At 47.5% G+C, this 26054-nt stretch overlaps 1 protein-coding gene across 1 annotated transcript in view; it reads left to right on the top strand.

Annotated features, from left to right (window-relative positions):
• The window catches only part of ZFAND3 (zinc finger AN1-type containing 3), a 334693-nt gene extending 309068 nt beyond the window's left edge, over positions 1-25625 (top strand). Inside the window, exons 5-6 of the mRNA XM_075863502.1 lie at positions 10346-10513; positions 25043-25625. Coding sequence (XP_075719617.1) covers positions 10346-10513; positions 25043-25197 — 323 coding nt within the window. The 3' untranslated portion in view covers positions 25198-25625. The remainder of the gene's footprint in view (positions 1-10345; positions 10514-25042) is intronic.
• The last annotated feature ends 429 nt before the right edge of the window (positions 25626-26054 follow it).

Below are 26054 nucleotides of genomic sequence, written 5' to 3'. Positions count from 1 at the left end.
CGCTCCGCAAAAACCGGCCGAAAAAGCCTCCCATTGATTTCAATGGGAGGCAGGGGCGGTTTTCTCCCGCGAGCGGTAAAACCGCCTCGCGGGAGAAAGAAGGGACATGCCCGATCTTCGCGCGTTTACGCCTCTGTCCTCCCATTGACATCAATGGGAGGCAGAGAAAGCGTATTTCGCTGAGTTTTTTGCCTGTAGCAGTCAATGGGCGCGAGCAAAAAACACAGCGAAAATCGTGGCAAACAACGTGCAGGAAGGACAAAATCTTCCTCCACATCCCAAACTGAATTTGTAGGCAGAATTTTCCTCCTGCAAAAAACTCAGTGTGAACACAGCCTAAAAAAACGCCGCAAAAAACGCTCCGTTCGAACAGAACGCCGTTTTCCCATTGAAATCAATGGGCAGATGTTTGGAGGCGTTCTGCTTCCGATTTTTCGGCCGTTTTTCGGGCGCTTACGGCCCAAAAAACGGCAGAAAATAGGCTGTGTGAACATACCCTTATGCTAGGAGCCCGGCTCCCTGCAGTGTGTTCGGGATTTGCGGCCGAAATATGTCCGTCCTTTACGGACCGAACATGCTCGTGAGAATCCAGCCAAGAAAGTGGAGAGACCGTGGACAACCGACAACTATTCCTCCAAAAACCGCTTGTCCGGCTCGCCGAGTGTGCAATGGGGAGAGGGGAATAAGGTGCTTGGATTTTAACATGCCGCTCCTTCTCAGATTCCCCCATACACACTGGATAGCAGACCGTCATGTAATGTGTATGGGCACCCAGACGTTGTCACTGCCCTTCTGTCCTACAAGACATCGGAGGGACAAACAAGCTCCAGGTTCTTCTGTCCCTAGACTGGGACTCTAATACTGGGGGAGGGGCACTGATATATCCCTATTACCATTCAGGAATCTGGGAAAGCTGTGTGATATGCTTTGTTGAAGCTGTATGATGAATATCAATGTCATTCTGATAGGCCCACAAGATGCCAACAGCGCAGATGGTGGGTGAGTGGCGCACGTCGTCTTTCAAAGCAGCCAGAACGATCTTATGTTTTACAAATCAGAAATAAAAATAATATTAACACCTCTGTCGTCCGCGGATCCCGTAACTGGCGGCGTCTTCATACGCAGCGGCGCGCTTCTTGATCGTGAGAGGAATAGTGTTGGAGCCAGAGGCGTGGGCGTATCGGCGCGGTGGCACACCTGGGCTCCGGGGGACGTGGATTTACATTTATATTGTTCCTCAGACACACAGGAGTGCGCCGCGTATCAGACAATCTCCCTGCTCTTTCATCCTCGCCACAGGCGGCGCGACGGGCTGGGCTTTGTTCTCCGCGTACACTCGGAGATGGCAGAACCTTCGCTGGAATGATCGTCATCTGATTAGTGACACGAGGCTCCTGTGTAAAGGGAGATAATAGAGATGCCGAGTCCTGATCAGATGCTTAGAGGGATCTAGTATTCCGTAGGACTCAGGTAGGGAGCGGGACCAACTCCTCAATATAGAAATGATCCCTCAGAGCGGTGTACGAGTGGTGGGGGCCGCCCGTCCCCCCTCACATAGAAAACTCTGAAGTCCGTGAATCATACAGACTAATTACGGCTTCATATTCTTTCCAGCTGTTTGTCAGAGAGATCTGTTTCTGGGAAAGCTGTGTGTCCGTAAACATGGCCGCCGCTACAGCTCAGAGCGGTCACTCTGCTCGCCCAGAAAGTCTCCGATGTGGTCTCCGGAATCATCGTATTTGCTGTGCAGAGCTCTGGGACCACCACTGGCATCCAGCTTTCCCAGAACCGGATACAGTCCATCTATTCTTTAGACACAGTGAATCGTTAAAGTTTTTATAATTCTGCCCAACAAAGACCCCGTGTGGTCCCTCCGAGCTTCTCCGCGCTTTGCTCTTGAATTTGGCCCCTGTGCTGTAGATTGGGCCCATCGCTGTCATTTGTAGGAATTGCCTTTGGTCGTTTCCTTTGGTGGATCCAGGTTTAGACATCATCTCCAGACAGCGCCAAGTGGTAACAATGAAAACAGTTTCTAAGAGACGACCTCTGATCACTGAGAAAGGAGCAGCTGTCAAATGGCAGCTGTTCACTATAACCTTCTGGCGGTGATCTCTGAGATGTTCAATACAAAAACAAGTTTACATGATCAACCTAAAGGACTGGATGCAAGGGACACTAAACCAACCAGCACCAGGGACTGAGGGCACTAACCTAACCAGCACCAGGGACTGAGGGTACTAAACCAACCAGCACCAGGGACTGAGGGCACTAACCTAACCAGCACCAGGGACTGAGGGCACTAACCTAACCAGCACCAGGGACTGAGGGCACTAACCTAACCAGCACCAGGGACTGAGGGTACTAAACCAACCGGCACCAGGGACTGAGGGCACTAACCTAACCAGCACCAGGGACTGAGGGTACTAAACCAACCAGCACCAGGGACTGAGGGCACTAAACCAACCAGCACCAGGGACTGAGGGCACTAACCTAACCAGCACCAGGGACTGAGGGTACTAAACCAACCGGCACCAGGGACTGAGGGCACTAACCTAACCAGCACCAGGGACTGAGGGTACTAAACCAACCAGCACCAGGGACTGAGGGCACTAAACCAACCAGCACCAGGGACTGAGGGCACTAAACCAACCAGCACCAGGGACTGAGGGCACTAAACCAACCAGCACCAGGGACTGAGGGCACTAAACTAACCATCACCAGGGACTGAGGGCACTAACCTAACCAGCACCAGGGACTGAGGGTACTAAACCAACCAGCACCAGGGACTGAGGGCACTAACCTAACCAGCACCAGGGACTGAGGGCACTAACCTAACCAGCACCAGGGACTGAGGGCGCTAAACCAACCGGCACCAGGGACTGAGGGCACTAAACTAACCATCACCAGGGACTGAGGGCACTAAACTAACCATCACCAGGGACTGAGGGTACTAAACCAACCAGCACCAGGGACTGAGGGCACTAACCTAACCAGCACCAGGGACTGAGGGCACTAACCTAACCAGCACCAGGGACTGAGGGCGCTAAACCAACCGGCACCAGGGACTGAGGGCACTAAACTAACCATCACCAGGGACTGAGGGCACTAAACTAACCATCACCAGGGACTGAGGGCACTAACCAGCACCAGGGACTGAGGGTACTAAACCAACCAGCACCAGGGACTGAGGGCACTAACCTAACCAGCACCAGGGACTGAGGGCACTAACCTAACCAGCACCAGGGACTGAGGGCGCTAAACCAACCGGCACCAGGGACTGAGGGCACTAAACTAACCATCACCAGGGACTGAGGGCACTAAACTAACCATCACCAGGGACTGAGGACACTAAACCAACCAGCACCAGGTACTGAGGGCACTAAACCCACCGGCACCAGTGACTGAGGCCACTAAACCAACCAGCACCAGGGACTGAGGGCACTAAACCAACCAGCACCAGGGACTGAGGGCACTAAACCAACCAGCACCAGGGACTGAGGACACTAAACCAACCAGCACCAGGGACTGAGGGCACTAAACCAACCAGCACCAGGGACTGAGGGCACTAAACTAACCATCACCAGGGACTGAGGACACTAAACTAACCAGCACCAGGTAGTGAGGGCACTAAACCAACCGGCACCAGGGACTGAGGGCACTAACCTAACCAGCACAAGGGACTGAGGGCACTAAACCAACCGGCACCAGGGACTGAGGGCACTAAACTAACCATCACCAGGGACTGAGGGCACTAAACTAACCATCACCAGGGACTGAGGACACTAAACCAACCAGCACCAGGTACTGAGGGCACTAAACCCACCGGCACCAGTGACTGAGGCCACTAAACCAACCAGCACCAGGGACTGAGGGCACTAAACCAACCAGCACCAGGGACTGAGGGCACTAAACCAACCAGCACCAGGGACTGAGGACACTAAACCAACCAGCACCAGGGACTGAGGGCACTAAACCAACCAGCACCAGGGACTGAGGGCACTAAACTAACCATCACCAGGGACTGAGGACACTAAACTAACCAGCACCAGGTACTGAGGGCACTAAACCAACCGGCACCAGGGACTGAGGGCACTAACCTAACCAGCACAAGGGACTGAGGGCACTAAACCAACCAGCACCAGGGACTGAGGACACTAAACCAACCAGCACCAGGGACTGAGGGCACTAAACCAACCAGCACCAGGGACTGAGAGCACTAAACCAACCAGCACCAGGGACTGAGGGCACTAAACTAACCATCACCAGGGACTGAGGGCACTAACCTAACCAGCACCAGGGACTGAGGGTACTAAACCAACCAGCACCAGGGACTGAGGGTACTAAACCAACCAGCACCAGGGACTGAGGGCTCTAAACTAACCAGCACAAGGGACTGAGGGCACTAACCTAACCAGCACCAGGGACTGAGGGCACTAACCTAACCAGCACCAGGGACTGAGGGCGCTAAACCAACCGGCACCAGTGACTCAGGCCACTAAACCAACCAGCACCAGGGACTGAGGGCACTAAACCAAGCAGCACCAGGGACTGAGGGCACTAAACCAACCAGCACCAGGGACTGAGGGCACTAAACCAACCAGCACCAGGGACTGAGGGCACTAAACTAACCATCACCAGGGACTGAGGACACTAAACTAACCAGCACCAGGTAGTGAGGGCACTAAACCAACCGGCACCAGGGACTGAGGGCACTAACCTAACCAGCACAAGGGACTGAGGGCACTAAACCAACCAGCACCAGGGACTGAGGACACTAAACCAACCAGCACCAGGGACTGAGGGCACTAAACCAACCAGCACCAGGGACTGAGGGCACTAAACCAACCAGCACCAGGGACTGAGGGCACTAAACCAACCAGCACCAGGGACTGAGGGCACTAAACTAACCATCACCAGGGACTGACGGTACTAAACTAACCAACACCAGGTACTGAGGGCACTAAACCAACCGGCACCAGGGACTGAGGGCACTAACCTAACCAGCACCAGGGACTGAGGACACTAAACCAACCAGCACCAGGGACTGAGGGCACTAAACTAACCAGCACCAGGGACTGAGGGCACTAAACCAACCAGCACCAGGGACTGAGGGCACTAAACTAACCAGCACCAGGGACTGAGGGCACTAAACTAACCATCACCAGGGACTGAGGACACTAAACTAACCAGCACCAGGGACTGAGGGTACTAACCTAACCAGCACCAGGAACTGAGGGCACTAAACCAACCAGCACCAGGAACTGAGGGCACTAAACCAACCAGGGACTGAGGGCACTAACCTAACCAGCACCAGGGACTGAGGGCACTAACCTAACCAGCACCAGGGACTGAGGGCGCTAAATCAACCGGCACCAGTGACTGAGGGCACTAAACCAACCAGCACCAGGGACTGAGGGCACTAACCTAACCAGCGCCAGGGACTGAGGGCGCTAAACCAACCGGCACCAGTGACTGAGGCCACCAAACCTACCAGCACCAGGGACTGAGAGCACTAAACCAACCGGCACCAGGGACTGAGGCCACTAAACCAACCGGCACCAGGGACTGAGGACACTAAACCAACCGGCACCAGGGACTGAGGGCACTAACCTAACCAGCACCAGGGACTGAGGACACTAAACCAACCAGCACCAGGGACTGAGGGCACTAAACTAACCAGCACCAGGGACTGAGGGCACTAAACTAACCAGCACCAGGGACTGAGGACACTAAACCAAGCAGCACCAGGAGGCAGCGATACGCGTGGGGCAGATACCTTGCTGCAGCTTTTTGGGTCATGTATACTTTCACCTATACTTCTTAATGATTTTTTTCTGTATACAAATAATAAATATATATATTATTATTATAGTTTTTTTTGCTCAAGATATTCTGGGAATTTTCAGTAGGTTCATGCTGTCACATTGTTGAGGTTAAGTATTTGTGAGTTGTACTGATATTGCGTATCATGTAGGTGTGATATATCTCTATATGTACCATGTAGTATTATATATGTGCGATATATCTCTATATGTACCATGTAGTATTATATAGGTGTGATATATCTCTATATGTACCATGTAGTATTATATAGGTGTGATATATCTCTATATGTACCATGTAGTATTATATAGGTGTGATATACCTCTATGTGTACCATGTAGTATTATATAGGTGCGATATATCGCTATATGTACCATGTAGTATTATATAGGTGCGATATATCTCTATATGTACCATGTAGTATTATATATGTGCGATATATCTCTATATGTACCATGTAGTATTATATAGGTGCGATATATCGCTATATGTACCATGTAGTATTATATAGGTGTGATATATCTCTATATGTACCATATAGTATTATATAGGTGCGATATATCGCTATATGTACCATGTAGTATTATATAGGTGCGATATATCGCTATATGTACCATGTAGTATTATATAGGTGCGATATATCGCTATATGTACCATGTAGTATTATATAGGTGCGATATATCTATATATGTACTGTGTAGTATTATATAGGTGCGATATATCGCTATATGTACCATGTAGTATTATATAGGTGCGATATATCTCTATATGTACCATGTAGTATTATATAGGTGTGATATATCTCTATATGTACCATGTAGTATTATATAGGTGCGATATATCTCTATATGTACCATGTAGTATTATATAGGTGTGATATATCTCTTTATGTACCATGTAGTATTATATATGTGCGATATATCTCTATATGTACCATGTAGTATTATATAGGTGCGATATATCTCTATATGTTCTATGTAGTATTATATAGGTGCGATATATCGCTATATGTACCATGTAGTATTATATAGGTGCGATATATCTCTGTATGTTCTATGTAGTATTATATAGGTGCGATATATCGCTATATGTACCATGTAGTATTATATAGGTGCGATATATCTCTATATGTTCTATGTAGTATTATATAGGTGCGATATATCGCTATATGTACCATGTAGTATTATATAGGTGTGATATATCTCTGTATGTACCATGTAGTATTATATAGGTGTGATATATCGCTATATGTACCATGTATTATTATATAGGTGTGATATATCTATATGTACCATGTAGTATTATATAGGTGTGATATATCTATATGTACCATGTAGTATTATATAGTTGTGATATATCTCTATATGTACCATGTAGTATTATGGGATGCTCTTGCTTTTCTGTTGCCTTTTTGGTTGGACCCACCGTCTGGGTGAGATTAAGGGTATGTTCACATGCAGAGTCAAAAATTTCTCTAAATACGGAGCTGTTTTCAGGAGAAGACAGCTCCTGATTATCAGACGTTTTTCGCTGCGTCTTTTACGGACGTAATTTAAGCTTTTTTCAATAGAGTCAATGAAAAACGGCTCCAAAACGTCCCAAGAAGTGGCCTGCGCTTCTTTGACGCGGGCGTATTTTGATAGCTCGTCTGCACAGAACATCGTAAGACCAATTGCAAGTAATGGGCAGATGTTTGCAGGCATAATGGAGCCGTCTTTTCAGGCGTAATTCGAGGCGTAAAACACCTGAATTACATCTGAAAAGAGGTCGTGTGAACATACCCTTATTCGGGATGTTTGCTCTGTATTACCGCCTCTTATTCGGGATGTTTGCTCTGTATTACCGCCTCTTATTCAGGATGTTTGCTCTGTATTACCGCCTCTTATTCAGGATGTTTGCTCGGTATTACCGCCTCTTATTCGGGATGTTTGCTCGGTATTACCGCCTCTTATTCGGGATGTTTGCTCTCTATTACCGCCTCTTATTCGGGATGTTTGCTCGGTATTACCGCCTCTTATTCGGGATGTTTGCTCTCTATTACCGCCTCTTATTCGGGATGTTTGCTCTGTATTACCGCCTCTTATTCGGGATGTTTGCTCGGTATTACCGCCTCTTATTCGGGATGTTTGCTCTGTATTACCGCCTCTTATTCGGGATGTTTGCTCTCTATTACCGCCTCTTATTCAGGATGTTTGCTCGGTATTACCGCCTCTTATTCGGGATGTTTGCTCTGTATTACCGCCTCTTATTCGGGATGTTTGCTCTCTATTACCGCCTCTTATTCGGGATGTTTGCTCTGTATTACCGCCTCTTATTCGGGATGTTTGCTCTGTATTACCGCCTCTTATTCGGGATGTTTGCTCTGTATTACCGCCTCTTATTTGCGATGTTTGCTCTGTATTACCGCCTCTTATTCAGGATGTTTGCTCTGTATTACCGCCTCTTATTCAGGATGTTTGCTCGGTATTACCGCCTCTTATTCGGGATGTTTGCTCGGTATTACCGCCTCTTATTCGGGATGTTTGCTCTCTATTACCGCCTCTTATTCGGGATGTTTGCTCGGTATTACCGCCTCTTATTCGGGATGTTTGCTCTCTATTACCGCCTCTTATTCGGGATGTTTGCTCTGTATTACCGCCTCTTATTCGGGATGTTTGCTCTGTATTACCGCCTCTTATTCGGGATGTTTGCTCGGTATTACCGCCTCTTATTTGGGATGTTTGCTCTGTATTACCGCCTCTTATTCAGGATGTTTGCTCGGTATTACCGCCTCTTATTCGGGATGTTTGCTCGGTATTACCGCCTCTTATTCGGGATGTTTGCTCTCTATTACCGCCTCTTATTCGGGATGTTTGCTCTGTATTACCGCCTCTTATTCGGGATGTTTGCTCGGTATTACCGCCTCTTATTTGGGATGTTTGCTCTGTATTACCGCCTATTATTCGGGATGTTTGCTCGGTATTACCGCCTCTTATTCGGGATGTTTGCTCTGTATTACCGCCTCTTATTTGGGATGTTTGCTCGGTATTACCGCCTCTTATTCAGGATGTTTGCTCGGTATTACCGCCTCTTATTCGGGATGTTTGCTCTCTATTACCGCCTCTTATTCGGGATGTTTGCTCGGTATTACCGCCTCTTATTCGGGATGTTTGCTCTCTATTACCGCCTCTTATTCGGGATGTTTGCTCGGTATTACCGCCTCTTATTCGGGATGTTTGCTCTCTATTACCGCCTCTTATTCGGGATGTTTGCTCTGTATTACCGCCTCTTATTCGGGATGTTTGCTCGGTATTACCGCCTCTTATTTGGGATGTTTGCTCTGTATTACCGCCTCTTATTCGGGATGTTTGCTCGGTATTACCGCCTCTTATTCGGGATGTTTGCTCTGTATTACCGCCTCTTATTCGGGATGTTTGCTCTCTATTACCGCCTCTTATTCGGGATGTTTGCTCTCTATTACCGCCTCTTATTCGGGATGTTTGCTCTGTATTACCGCCTCTTATTCGGGATGTTTGCTCTCTATTACCGCCTCTTATTCGGGATGTTTGCTCTGTATTACCGCCTCTTATTCGGGATGTTTGCTCGGTATTACCGCCTCTTATTCGGGATGTTTGCTCTCTATTACCACCTCTTATTCGGGATGTTTGCTCGGTATTACCGCCTCTTATTCGGGATGTTTGCTCTCTATTACCGCCTCTTATTCGGGATGTTTGCTCTGTATTACCGCCTCTTATTCGGGATGTTTGCTCGGTATTACCGCCTCTTATTTGGGATGTTTGCTCTGTATTACCGCCTCTTATTCGGGATGTTTGCTCGGTATTACCGCCTCTTATTCGGGATGTTTGCTCGGTATTACCGCCTCTTATTCGGGATGTTTGCTCTGTATTACCGCCTCTTATTCGGGATGTTTGCTCGGTATTACCGCCTCTTATTCGGGATGTTTGCTCTCTATTACCGCCTCTTATTCGGGATGTTTGCTCTGTATTACCGCCTCTTATTCGGGATGTTTGCTCTCTATTACCGCCTCTTATTCGGGATGTTTGCCCTGTATTACCGCCTCTTATTCGGGATGTTTGCTCTGTATTACCGCCTCTTATTCGGGATGTTTGCTCTCTATTACCGCCTCTTATTCGGGATGTTTGCTCTCTATTACCGCCTCTTATTCGGGATGTTTGCTCTGTATTACCGCCTCTTATTCGGGATGTTTGCTCTCTATTACCGCCTCTTATTCGGGATGTTTGCTCTCTATTACCGCCTCTTATTCGGGATGTTTGCTCTGTATTACATCACGTGGATCAGGTCTTTTTGTTTTTAGATGTTTTTAACCTTTTTTTTATGTAATAAAATGTAATTTTCTCATTCTGGGTGTCGGCTCTTCGGTCCTGCGCTTCCTTCTATTTCCTCGGTACTGCGCCCTTTCTGCGGCTCCCCAATACATATATTTTGTTTCAGTGGCGGCCGTACATCACAAGTTCTCATTCCGTTAGTTAAAGTCGCTGACGTGACGATTTTTCTCTTTCAGATTCCCAGTCAGAGGACGACGCTTCCCCTATTAAAAAACGGCCTCGACTACTAGACAGCGGGGAAGGACCCGACAGTAACCGCCCCAAACAGAAAAGTCGACGCCGCTGCTTCCGCTGCCAAATAAAACTGGAGTTGGTACAACAGGAGTTGGGGTCTTGTCGCTGCGGTGAGTCCATGATGTGTCCTGGGGCGTCCGTTAATGTGGGACTTCACTTCGGATAATGTGACGAGCCACTCCGTAAACTCTACTTGTCTTGTGCAGATCTTGAATTATACTTCAGTCATCTCCAGAGCTGCAATCACAATTCTACTGTATTGCTGGTTCACTGAACTGTGAGTGATGTAGTGCATACATCAGGCGCTCTTCAGTAGGTTTAGAGTATATCTGCTGCAACATATCATCAAGTGGCAGGCCGCAGAATTGTGAATGCAGCTCTGGATGTGATTAGAGTATGAGAATTGGGACTGTGGCTCTAGATAAGACTGGAACATGAGCATTTTGAATGCAGCTCTAGGTGTCATTGGAGTATGAAATTGTAAATACAACTCTGAATGTAAGTGGAGCATAATCATGGTGAATGCAGCTCTAGATGTGACTGGAGAATTAAATTGTAAATGCAGCTCTTGATGTGACTGGAGTATAAAATTGTGAATACAGCTCCAGATGTGACTGGAGTATAACAGTGTATCCAGTGCAGCCCAGTCATCATAACGTTACCCGGTGTCATGTGTAGATAATATCAGTGTGAACCTGTGTCTAAATACACGCAGCCCCCTCCCCCTCTCTCCACCGCAGAACCGCTCTCCCTCCGGCCTCGTTTTCCGGGTCACTATCAGGCGCTATTATTACTTTTTTGCTTATCGCTCGTAAATAAATTTCCATAAAACCTTCATCAAAGTGATTCTGCCGGAAACTAAAAATAATTTTAATCAGATAATTCAAATTTGGATCATTAATTAAATGAAAATAAGGGAGCCAATGAGAGGAGCCCCCCAGGACCCTCCGGCCTCTCCTCCAATATCAGCGTTGTCTCCGGCAGGTGGCGTATCCCCAGGCAACCTCCGACATTACCGGGACACGCAATGACCGCGGCGCCAAAACAGTGCGATCCCATCAGGGTGACTATTACATAACGTCACAAAGCAGAGACCGCGCAATTCCTCTAATCCGGCAACAATGAGACTGACGGGTGCCGGATTATCGGGTGTTCTGAAATATGAGACCGTCATAGAACAGCCTAAGAAAGTCTCATCATCATCTTCTCATCTTCCGCGTTACATCGCAGGGTTTACACCGGGTTATCGGATTTCCGGGGTTATCGGGGCCTAATTAAAGGAATTTCCCTGTATTTCTCTGGAGGTGCAAGTCCATTAAACGGAGGAAATCCTGGAATGAAGGGGGGGGTCTCGTGGTCGGGGTGACGCTTGTTTCCCCCACTGGTAGTCATTATGGGGAGCGATCCAGGTTTTATCGACATCAGCGCCGGTTACGAGACGACATTTAGGGGAAAAGTTTTTGTTACTTTTGCGTTTTGATATTTTTGGATTTTGGGGACTTTTTGGGGGGTGGGAGGATTTGCCTTTTATTGACCCAATGACTTTGGGATGAAACTCTTTGACTTTGGGAGTTCAGGATTTCTCCGGGACGTCTCGTCCGTGGCGCTAAAGAATATTAATAATTAATAGTTCCCAGTAAATATTCCACACGTCGTGGTGACCGCTAATGTGGCCGCCATTACAGCTTCCTCGTGGGTGGTCACCCAGAAATAATTGCTAATCCCCCCCCCAATGCTCAGAACGAAGGGGTTTGTCAACAGACGTCAGTCACGGACCCTCAACAATCTTACATTTCTGTATTAAATTCCCCATATATTCAAATCCCTCCTGTACTTAAAGGGGGTTTCCGGGAACATAATACCGATGGCCTCTCCTTAGGATCAATATCAGTTTGTTGGGGGTCCGACACCCGGCACTCCATTTATCAAGCACCCCAACAATCAGCTCCTGTGCTAGACATCTGCGGCCCCTTCAGTCAGCTGATCCACGGGGGGCCGGAAGTCGGACCCCCATTGATCTGATATTATAGGTCTATCCTAAGTGCAGTTCATCAACATATTAGTCCAGAAAACCCCCTTCAACGGGGTCTTTCCTTTTTTGAGATGCGCCACTTAAAGGAATTGTCCAGTCTGATGTATATAAAGTGTAATTGCCGTATAATGAAAAGTTCTTCAACTTTCTGATAAACTTTGTTTAATGTTTAGCAATTTTTAAGATGTCTGCTTGCTGGCAGTGAATGGGAACATTCTTGTTTACATCCACACCTAATCCGACCCAATACTTTTCTGCATAATTGTTACAAATTGTATCCAGTCTAGATATAAACACCTTGTGCTCTACATTTTGCCTGCACTGATACATTGTAACTATCAGGACAGAAGAGAGATTTGTGGTGTGGATCTATTGAGCTCACAGTGACTAATACAATGTAACAAACCCTCAGCTGTGCGAGCAGGACTAGGTTGGGATGGGTTATATTTACAAGACTGGACCAGTCAGCATTGCACATAAACTGGCTCTAGGGACCATGCGATGGGGCCCCGTGTGTTAGACCAAAATACAGCCCCAGGGGCCACAGCGGCGGCTGGGGGGGCCGCAGATTTGACCCTATTACAGGTTATGAAGCTCTGGCAGGAAATCACGTCTCATAAATAATTCTGAAGAGGCTTTGCTTCATAGATTGAACGTGTTGTGAATTGCGCTCGGCCCCTCTGTAGCCCCCCGAGCCTGAAGCAGCGAGAACAGAAGATGTCACTTTCATTACTTTTTAATGAGGTGCCAATTAAAGCCAAAGAGGGGGCTCAGGAGAGACGGAGCCACCAGGCCCCGCGCTACCCCCGCCCCCCATTCTTTACACCTCCATGAATCTCTGCCCTGGAGCCCACTATGGGAACTCGGCCAAGTGGGGGGGGGGGGGTAGGAAATTCATTAAATTACAATCTCATCTGCCGCGCACACAGACAAATTCCGCTCGGCTTTGATCTTCAAAAGACCAATTTGTAGGATGAGTTCTGCGCGGCCCAACCAGCCGACAGGGAGAGGTGAGGGGAATAACTAATTGTTTAGGATTCCTGGATTGTGCCGGCGTCGTTAACCCCATCCCTCCGCCGAAAAGAAAAATTCCCACTAAATTGGATTCTATGATTATTCCACCTCCTGGTTGTTAAATATATTGATAACCAATGTCACCCAGCTTTCCCAGGCTCCTGAATAGCAGGTCTGCCTAGTAATGTGGGGAGGGAGGCTGTTTATGGCGGCCTGTGTTCTCTCCGCGTGGGCGCTGCTGGGAGCCTTTATAGGGAGGAGGGGGCGAGTTCAGTGATGGAGCGGGTGGAATATAATGACAAATTAGTAGAATTCCTGGAAGTCATTCGTTGTATGAGATTAAACATGGCCGCTTTATCCCAGAAACAGCGCCACTCCTGCCCCGAAGCTGTGTCTGGTATTGCAGCTCATTCACTTAAGTGGTGTGGAGCTGCAATACCGCGCTCTGCCCATAGACAGGAGTGGCGCTGTTTCTGGCAGCGTTCTCCCCGGCGGCAGGCACTGACAGATGTCTCTGGGTAAGCAGAGCAGACGGGGTTACTGTGAGTGGTGACCTGAGATCTTCGCCTCCTGTCTCCGTTACTTCGTCCTGTGCTGGAGGCGACTTTACACGAGACACGCCCACGAGCCGCACGCTAAAGAAGTCTGCAACAGAAAATGAAACCAGCCGCAAAAACAGGCGCTTTATTTGTAAAATCAGCGCAGATCAGTGGGAGTCAGTAATATCGTGACTGAACTAAAGACTGCTCCACCTGTTCTGCTGCTGCCGCCTGACACCTGGAGGAAGGGCACAACACGTACGTGACTGAACTAAAGACTGCTCCACCTGTTCTGCTGCTGCCGCCCGACACCTGGAGGAAGGGCACAACACGTACGTGACTGAACTAAAGACTGCTCCACCTGTTCTGCTGCTGCCGCCTGACACCTGGAGGAAGGGCACAACACGTACGTGACTGAACTAAAGACTGCTCCACCTGCTCTGCTGCTGCCGCCCGACGCCTGGAGGAAGGGCACAACACGTATGTGACTGAACTAAAGACTGCTCCACCTGCTCTGCTGCTGCCGCCCGACACCTGGAGGAAGGGCACAACACGTACGTGACTGAACTAAAGACTGCTCCACCTGCTCTGCTGCTGCCGCCCGACACCTGGAGGAAGGGCACAACACGTACGTGACTGAACTAAAGACTGCTCCACCTGTTCTGCTGCTGCCGCCCGACACCTGGAGGAAGGGCACAACACGTACGTGACTGAACTAAAGACTGCTCCACCTGCTCTGCTGCTGCAAATGCAGATGAGAGTAGTAGGTACACACTATACACTGCACACACTACATTGCACAAACTATACACATCGCACACTACACAAAATATACACTGCACACATCACACACTGCACTGCTCAAACTATACACTACACAAACTATACACTGCACACACTACCCAAACTATACACTGCACACATCATCCACACTATGCACTGCACACATCATCCACACTATGCACTGCACACCATACATTGCGCACCCACCAGACACTATACACAGCACAAACTATACACTGCATACACTACCCAAACTATACACTGCACACACTACCCAAACTATACACTGCACACATCATCCACACTATGCACTGCACACATCATCCACACTATACACTGCACACATCATCCACACTATGCACTGCACACCATACATTGCGCACCCACCAGACACTATACACAGCACAAACTATACACTGCATACACTGAACACTCCAGACACTATACACTGCACAAACTATTCACTACATACACCATACACTGCACACAACATACACTGCTCACACCAGACACTGCACAAACTATACATTACACACACACTAAACACTGCACAAACTATACGCTGCACACACCATACACTGCACACACTATAAACTACACACACCAGACATTACACACTGCACACACCAGACCGTATACACTGCACAAACTATACACTGCACACACTATACACTGCACTCACCATACACACCAGACACTACTGCACACACTGCGCAAACTATACACTGCACACACCAGCCACTATACACTGCACACAACAGACATTATGCACTGCACATACACCACACACTATACACTGCACACAACAGATGCTGTACACTGCGCACACCATACACTGCACACAACATATATTATACACTATACGCTGCAGCCATTGTACACTGCACACGCCTCACGCTGTGCACTACACACCAGACACTGCACACACTATACACTGCACACAACATATATTATACGCTGCACACACTGCATACACTATACACTGCAGACATTTTACACTGCAAACAGACACTGCACACAACAGAGACAGTACAGTATACTACACACTACACACACTCCACACACCACGCAGACTACACACTATGCACACACCGTACACTGCACAAACTATACACTGTACACACTATACACTGCGCACACACCAGACATTGTACACTACACACACTGCACACACCAGACACTATACACTGCGCAAACTATACACTGAACACTCTAGACACTATTCATTGCACAAACTATTCACTACATACACCATACACTGCACACAACATACAAACTACACACACTGCACACACTGTACACTGCACACACCACACACTATAAAATGAAGACACTATACACACACCACACACTAAACACACCAGACAGTATACACTACAGAAACCACACACCATAAACTGCACACACTATGCACTGCACACACCAGACACTATATACTGCACTCACCACACACACACCATACACTGAGCACACCAGACACTACTGCACACACCACACTGTGCAAGCTATACACGGCATAAACCATACACTGAACACTCCAGGCACTATACACTGCACACAACAGACATTATGCACTGCACACACACTATACACTGCAGACACCAGACACTGCGCGCACTATGCACTGCATACAACACACACTATACACTGCACACACCATACACTGCACACACCATATATTATGCACTGCACACACCACACACTGCATACACTGCAGACATTGTACACTGCACACAACAGACACAGTACACTAGAGACTGCACACACTATACACTGCACACACTACACAAACTACACACTATGCACACACCGTACACTGCACAAACTATACACTGCACACACCAAACACTACACACCAGACACTATACACACTATACGCTGCGCACACTATACACACCAGACATTGTACACTGCACACACCACACACAGCAGACACTGCACACATCATCCACACTATGCACTACACACACACTGCACTCACCACACACCATGCACTGCGCACACACCAGACACTATACACAGCACACTGCGCAAACTATACACTACATACACTGAACACTCCAGACACTATACACTGCACAAACTCTTCACTGCATACACCATACACTGCACACAACATACACTGCTCACACCAGACACTGCACAAACTATACACTGCACACACACCATACACTAAACACACCAGACACTATACACTGCGCAAAATATACACTGCATACACCACACACTGCACACACCAGGCATTACACACTGTGCACCACACACACACCATACACACTATACACTGCGCTCACCACACACTCTACACTGAGCACACCAGACACTACCGCACACACCACACTGCGCAAACTATACACTGCACACACTATACACTGCACACACCATACACTGCACACACCATACACTGAACACTCCAGACACTATACACTGCACAAACTATACACTGCACACACTATACACTGCACACACCATACACTGCACACACCAGACACTATACACTGCACACAACAGCCATTATGCAGTGCACACACTATACACTACAGACACTATACACTGCACACAACAGACGCTGTACACTGCACACACCAGACACTTCACACACTATACACTGCACACACCACACACACTATACACTGCGCACACCACACACACTATACACTGCGCACAACAAATATTATACACTGCACACACTATACACTGTAATCATTGTACACTGCACACAACAAATACAGTACACTACACACACCAGACACTGCACACACTATACGCTATGCACATACCAGACACTATACACACTATAACCTGCACACACTATACACTGCACACACCAGGCATTGTACACTGCACACACTATACACTGCAGCCGGCAGTCACTATACACGACACACACCACACACTATACACTGCACACACCAGACACTATACGCTGCACACACCAGACATACACACTATACACAATACACGCTATACACTGCACACACTATACACGGCACACACTATACACTACACACAATACACGCTATACACTGCAAACAATACACTGCACACAATACACGCTATACACTGCACACACTATACACTACACACACAATACACGCTATACACTGCACACACTATACACTGCACACACAATACACACTATACACTGCACACACTGCACACAATACGCGCTATACACTGCACACAATACACGCTATACACTGCACACAATACACGCTATACACTGCACACAATACACTGCACACAATACACGCTGCACACACCACACACTGCACACACCACACACTGCACACACCACACACTGCACACAATACACGGCACACAATACACGCTATACACTGCACACAATACACGCTATACACTGCACACACTATACACTGCACACACCACACACTGCACACAATACATACTATACACTGCACACACCATACACTGCACACAATGCACGCTATACACTGCACACACTATACACTGCACACACCACACACAATACACACTGCACACAAAACACGCTATACACTGCACACAATACACGCTATACACGGCACACAATACACGCTATACACTGCACACAATACACGCTATACACTGCACACACTATACACTGCACACAATACACACTATACACTGCACACAATACACACTATACACTGCACACAATACACGCTATACACTGCACACACTATACACTGCACACACCACACACATGCAGATTACTAAAAATAGGATTAGATTCAGTGACTCCGTTGAAGCTTTATCTGATATAGTCACTAATCCTGAGTTTGCCATGTTGGCATCTTTTATCAGTTTCCGCTTTTGCCCCACGTCGCCCCCTCCGGCTTGAGTGTTTTTCATTTAACATCTTTCCAATGACCTCAGAAGATCCCACAGAGGCCACACAAGCAGCAGATTAGAGGGCAGCGTTCTTACACTGATTCTTCTATTATCCTCATCATTCACAAGTGGTTAGACCACTGGATTATCAGTCGGAGAACGTCACTCACTGGCTGCGAGGATTGACAATATGGTGGACAGGACACTGCTGGGATAAGGGGCCCCGGGTATCTTTCCCAGTACATTCCCTGGACAGGACACTGCTGGGATAAGGGGCGCCCGGGCATCGTCCCCAGTACATTCCCTGGACAGGACACTGCTGGGATAAGGGGCGCCCGGGCATCGTCCCCAGTACATTCCCTGGACAGGACACTGCTGGGATAAGGGGCGCCCGGGCATCGTCCCCAGTACATTCCATGGACAGGACACTGCTGGGATAAGGGGCGCCCGGGCATCGTCCCCAGTACATTCCCTGGACAGGACACTGCTGGGATATAGGGGGCCCCGGCTATCGTCCCCAGTACATTCCCTGGACAGGACACTGCTGGGATAAGGGGCGCCCGGACATCGTCCCCAGTACATTCCATGGACAGGACACTGCTGGGATAAGGGGCGCCCGGGCATCGTCCCCAGTACATTCCCTGGACAGGACACTGCTGGGATATAGGGGGCCCCGGCCATCGTCCCCAGTACATTTCCTGGACAGGACACTGCTGGGATAAGGGGCGCCCGGGCATCGTCCCCAGTACATTCCCTGGACAGGACACTGCTGGGATATAGGGGGCCCCGGGCATCGTCCCCAGTATATTCCCTGGACAGGACACTGCTGGGATAAGGGGCGCCCGGGCATCGTCCCCAGTACATTCCCTGGACAGGACACTGCTGGGATATAGGGGGCCCTGGGCATCGTCCCCAGTACATTCCCTGGACAGGACACTGCTGGGATAAGGGGCGCCCGGGCATCGTCCCCAGTACATTCCCTGGACAGGCGAGACCTCCTATTCAGCTTCATTGTGTTGCTGATCACATGTAGTGAAATGCTTGTGTTTATGTCCGTGGCTCCCGTCTGTGCGCAGAACACAATCCCACAACCGCTGTTACATCCTGACATTTCATGCACGAGACGCGAGTGTTATAAAATATCCCGGCATCTCATTACCAGGTGTGGGGAAGTCATTTTGTCAGAAATTGGAAATTCGAGGAAACTTAATAAATCTGAGAAGCTGAGAAATTGTCTTCTTTATCCAAAGCCGCATTCATGATAAAGGGAATATGTGCTCAATCGTGTCCATACCTGACCCCGGACCCCTCTGTATATAACAAAGCTTGTGTTTTCCGGTTTTCATACAGAAACGATACACAAAGTCTATTACGATTTTTAAGTGTCCAATAATTTCACTTTATTTACATAAAATCAATTAAACTCTAACATGTGCCAGTCCGACCTTGGCACATAGGGGGCACTCTTGTAGAAAAATGTGTGAATGCATTTAACTTACCCAAACTGCATAAATATCCAATATTTCTCACAGCATATACAGCAGTAACAGTAAATCTATATACCACTGCTGACAACCAGACTGTATATCATGTGTGAGAGGTTGTCACAGCCCCGCCCCCTGTTACTGACATCACTGATATATAATATAATTACACTGTGATCAGACATGAGATCCACACATCTTATATACAGTAACAGCTATTCATCTATTACTACTGACAACCAGCCTGTAATATCATGTGTGAGAGGTTGTCACAGCCCCGCCCCCTGTTACTGACATCACTGATATATAATATAATTACATTGTGATCAGACATGAGATCCACACATCTTATATACAGTAACAGCTATTCATCTATTACTACTGACAACCAGCCTGTATATCATGTGTGAGAGGTTGTCACAGCTCCGCCCCCTGTTACTGACATCACTGATATATAATATAATTACACTGTGATCAGACATGAGATCCACAAATCTTATATACAGTCACAGCTATTCATCTATTACTACTGACACCCAGCCTGTATATCATGTGTGAGAGGTTGTCACAGCCCCGCCCCCTGTTACTGACATCACTGATATTATATAATTACACTGTGATCAGACATGAGATCCACACATCTTATATACAGTAACAGCTATTCATCTATTACTACTGACAACCACCCTGTATATCATGTGTGAGAGGTTGTCACAGCTCCGCCCCCTGTTACTGACATCACTGATATATAATATAATTACACTGTGATCAGACATGAGATCCACACATCTTATATACAGTAACAGCTATTCATCTATTACTACTGACAACCAGCCTGTATATCATGTGTGAGAGGTTGTCACAGCCCCGCCCCCTGTTACTGACATCACTGATATATAATTACATTGTGATGAGACATGAGATCCACACATCTTATATAGAGTAACAACTATTCCATCTATTACTACTGACAACCAGCTTGTATATCATGTGTGAGAGGTTGTCACAGCCCCGCCCCCTTTTACTGACATCACTGATATATAATATAATTACACTGTGATCAGACATGAGATCCACACATCTTATATACAGTAACAGCTATTCCATCTATTAGTAGTGACCACAGTGATCCGCATGAGGAGAGGCAGGGGAGACAAAGATTGTCTCTTCTATAAAACTGAAAGATATAGAAAAAGCTTTACAAAAGTAATGTAACAGAATATAGTTGTAGATTTGTGTCTATACATAAAATAATTCAAAGAACGCACCATCTACTGTAATCTCTGGACTAAAGGCTCTACTACACGGGCCAATGATCGGGCAAACGAGCGCTCATATAAACACTCGTTCCCGATAACTGCCTCATCTAAACAGGGCAACGATCATCCGATGAACGAGCAAGCGCTGGATGATCGGCTGATCGTATCGTTTCTGTAGCAGAAATATTATAGTTGTCGGCGGCGCATCTCCTGTGTAAACACCAACGCGCTGCCGACATAATAGAAATGTAAGCGGACGAGCGATCAGAGTAACGAGCGCTCCTCCCCATAATAGCACCGCGTAAAAGGAGCAATCGAGCGCCGATCAACCAGCTGTCTCGTTGATCGCCGCTCGTTTACGTGGCCACAACGGGCCGGTGTAAAATGACCCCAAAAATAGCGGTCTCTTTAAATGCTCAGCATGGAGGGGACTATAAGTGCGTCTTGACCCCATATCCACCAGTAGAGACTCTGTATGAACGTGTTTAACGCTGATTATTTTATGTTTTTATTCTGCTGTTTTAGCTTCACGAGATTTAGTGAATTTTGTGAACTAAATTTTGCAGCCAGTTTTCTGTGTGATCCGATCGGTGAAGCCCAAGGCCATTGTCCTGCGCGCCATCCAGCTGGCCGGAGTATCTGACGGCAGCGGACACCAGTGATACCGCGAGATGAGCCAACGCGGCCGGCTACACACGGATTACAATGTAAAGGATGTGTGATCCCAGACCTGGAGGGAACATATAACACCGGGATGTGATGCTCTGCAGCCGCTTCTCTATAGATCAAAGAACGTATACATAATATCAGCCCCGAGTACTGAAAAACCTCACAGCGGGGAAATAGACGTGGCCTTGTTGGATTGTCCAGGATTACAGAAACATGGCTGCTTACTTTGAAAACAGTGCCACAGCTTTGCACAGGTTGTATGTGGTATTGCAGCTCAGTCCCATTTACTATAATGGAGCTAAGCTGTAATACCAGACCCAATCCATGGGCACCTGTGGCGCTGTTTCTGGATGGTACCAATATGGCCTTTCGCTCCCACAAGTCTCACCAGGAGTCACTAGAGGTCCCTGATGCATTTTTGCCCTGTTATGTGGCCGTACAGTAGCAGGGGGTGGACCGCTATGCAACTAGTCTAGGAAAACGGAGAGACTCACCCCAAAAACGACTGATCAGAGCAATTGTCAGTAATCTGTGGCAGTAGACCGTAGTCTGTGGTGGCAAAACATTTGAAAAAAAAACAAACAATAGAATTCACGGGACACGCTTCAGTTTTGGTTGCTTGTTGTGTATGTAGCTGTGACTTGTGCTAAAGGTGCAGCTTCCTGGCACTGAGATGTTAGGAATTTCTGCTACATTTTTAATTCGGGGGATGGATCAATTTGACACTTAATGCAACAACTTTCACGCATTTTGAGTCACTGATTTCCAAACACCCACCTGAATATGGAACATAGCGGCAACTGCCAGACCCCAAGAGAAGGAAATGGTAAGTGGTCTGCTACTTCTTCCATTCGGGGGATGGGTGAGGAGTTGCCGGACGCAAATTGAATTATGGAATATTAATAGAAATCAAGTCTCTCTGCATCCCATACACCCGCCCTTCCTTAAAGGGGATCTGTCACTAGTTTAGTAATGCCCAATCCCCTGGGTAATCTAATAGGCGCTGTCACACTGATAATACTGGTGAAAAATTGTGGCCCAAAACATTTATTATTTTAGAAGTTATGAGCTTTTTCCCTAAATATGCAAATGAGGCTATACTAGTCAAGTGGGCGTCACCACCAGCGATTCTCCGGAGGTGGAGCTAACTCACAGCCTATGACGCTGTCCAATCAGCATGAAGCTGCTTCACACAGTGTGAGAGACTGAGGCTGGAGGGAAGGGGGATCACTTCAAACAGCCATATATCAGGCTGTGGACCACCTAGAATAGCGGTTCTGGTTGCATATAAAAGATGAGATTCTAATAACCAGGATAGTTCTAGCTGTCAAACAACCGGAGATATCACCAGTTGGAAACACAGTGGGGAATGGAAGCTGTATACTATATGATCACGCTGTGTTGCTGGCCAGTGAATGGGGAGAAGCTGTATGCTGATTGGACAGCGTCATACAGAAAACATTGCACCGCCAGAGTGAAAAGAAAAAGTCACCTCCCATTTGGCAAGTATAGCCAAATTAGCATATTTAAAAAAATTCTTATAACTTTGCAAATAATAAATGTTTTTTAAAACGAATCCCACTGTAGTTATCGGCATCATAGCGGATATTAGATTAGTGAGGAGATGGGAAATAATAAACTAGTGACGGATCCTCTCTAACAGAACATAGAAAATGTTATGGCAGGAAGAAGGGGAAGGGGATAAGTGAGCCTTAATCTACCCACCGCCCTGTCCCTGCCTACTTGCAACGACCCGCCCTAGGCGACGGGGTACAACTGGGCGGCGGTCCCTACGCTGACTAAGTGCAAGGGAATACAAACAGGGAACAAGCAAGGGAAGGGGCAGTATCCCACGGAACACCGTGAGGAAACCAGAGTGGTCAACGAGCCAGACAGAATCAGGATGTCACGAAGTATACGAACGCAGAGCAAGGAGCAGGAAGCAAGCCGGGGTCAGAGCGAAGCAGGATTAGCGGAAGCTGTAGCAAGGCTGAAGCAAGGCAGTAGCAGGCTGGAGCAGGACTGTAGCAGGACCAGGAAGAACCACAAGCAATGAGGAAGAGAAAACGGCAGGTATAAATGGACAGGGGGCGGAGCTAACTCCGACTGACAGGGCAGCGATAGGCTCTCCCACTCCTGAGCCTGCTACCCTGATTGGTGGGAGCCGGAGTCAGTCTAAGAGGTCCGGCCTCAGGTGTCGACTGATTAATCCTGGGAGTATACCCAGACGTAGTGCCTGGCAGATCCTTTACAGAAAACTTATATTAAGACTTATGTGGGGGCGATGTAGTTCGCTTGACTTGAATCGCGTCACACATTTCGAGGTACCAGATATTCTTCCTCCTCAGAAGTACATGGGGTCGGCTGCAGTACTACCTATAGAAGTATACGGTATATGTCTGCTACGCTTTACTTTCGGGGGTGGGGGAGTTGGGTATCGTAATTTGAATGACCTGATGCAACATCCATGAGTTTCCAGTCTCTAATTCCCAAACAACAATGTCCTTGAATGGAGAACATGGTGTCAGACATTTACCATTGTCTCTTATTGGTCCGGCACCACCCACCGGCGAGCCGCGTTGTACAATCGGAAGAAACGCGTAGAACAGTTCATAGAAAGCGTTTTTTTCGGAGGAGGTGAGGGATTTCCCGGCGCGTTACTGACGATCGGTATATAACAATCTGTCCCGTAACATTACAAGATTATAGAGAGATTGACAAGTGTTCACCTGTTATATTGTCCGAGCAGTCGCATATATAACGCACCGGATCGCTCGCCGCTCGCCCATTTATTTGGCATCTACCGTGTATTTATTTTTTTCTTGGCTGTTTGAGTCTCATTAAAATGAAATATGTAAATGCCGTTTTCTTTACTTGGCTTCAGCGGAGCTTTTTTGTTTTTTTAACCTTTTAATCGTGTATTTGTAGGAATTTTTTGTATTGCTATGAATTTCGGGGGAGGGCAGATTTAATAAAATTTTGTTTTTGCGATCACGGATCTGTTTTCTGTCTCCCCCTCCTCCAGGTTACGTGTTCTGTATGTTACACCGCCTCCCAGAGCAGCACGATTGCACATTCGACCACATGGGCCGCGGACGCGAAGAGGCCATTCTGAAAATGGTGAAGCTAGACCGCAAAGTGGGCAGGTCCTGCCAGCGTATTGGCGAGGGCTGTTCCTGAGTGCCACAACCTTCTACAACCAAATGCTGTTTCTATTAGTTCACTAATGTTAGCCTTATTTAGGACAATGTCAAGCAGGCTCTCACTACTGAGCAAGTCACAGGCTACAGCCAATCAGGTTCCTTCTTTTTTGTTTTTGATTTACGAGAAGCGTGCAGGTACTTTAACTAGACGACGTTGGTAGTGGCCGGACGGTGGCTGTTGTCCACGATGAAAGCACCAGGAACTTATTTAATCTTTATAATTAACTGTGTTCACTTTATTTTCCGTTACACTGATTTCAAAAATAATAATAATTGTTTTGTCTTTCTCTTCCAAACCCGTTTTACGGTCGGACCATCTCCCCATCGTCTTCACTCATTGTTTTGATGTTCGCCCATAATAACCACCAATTATAAATAAAAGTTGGGTTCATGCTGATCGTCCAATGTCACGTGGCGTGGCTAGTGAAGGTCCCGGTAGTCTCACTCGTGTCGTGCGTCTGAATGTTCTTATATTAACAGCTTCAGGGATTTCGCTGGGTAGGGGGCGCCCTCTCAGTCAGGTTATCAGGTTTGTTATCCGTCAACCCGAAAATGCGTTCCAGACCGTCAGCAGTTCGTTATCATCATCTCAACGCATTTGCCATTGGAGAAATATTTTTGGGAGTCATTGATCTTTTCCTCACCCCCGTGTCCTTGGTACTACCGGAAAGACTTTACCTGATTGGGTCTCGTTTGCTTTTTGCCAAGTGACGGTCTTTCTGGTCAAATAAGGCGAATTCACAGCACACAAGCCAAGGCTGGAGCCTACAGACCCACTTTCTGTAGCTATATATATGTATACTTGGGGTTAGGGGGCGGAGGGTTGGGATAGGG

The sequence above is a fragment of the Rhinoderma darwinii genome, chromosome 4 (assembly GCF_050947455.1).
Source record: "Rhinoderma darwinii isolate aRhiDar2 chromosome 4, aRhiDar2.hap1, whole genome shotgun sequence".
In the NCBI taxonomy this organism is placed as follows: domain Eukaryota; kingdom Metazoa; phylum Chordata; class Amphibia; order Anura; family Rhinodermatidae; genus Rhinoderma; species Rhinoderma darwinii.
The sequence above is the reverse complement of the archived record's forward strand: the minus strand, read 5'-3'. Positions and strand labels throughout refer to the sequence as shown.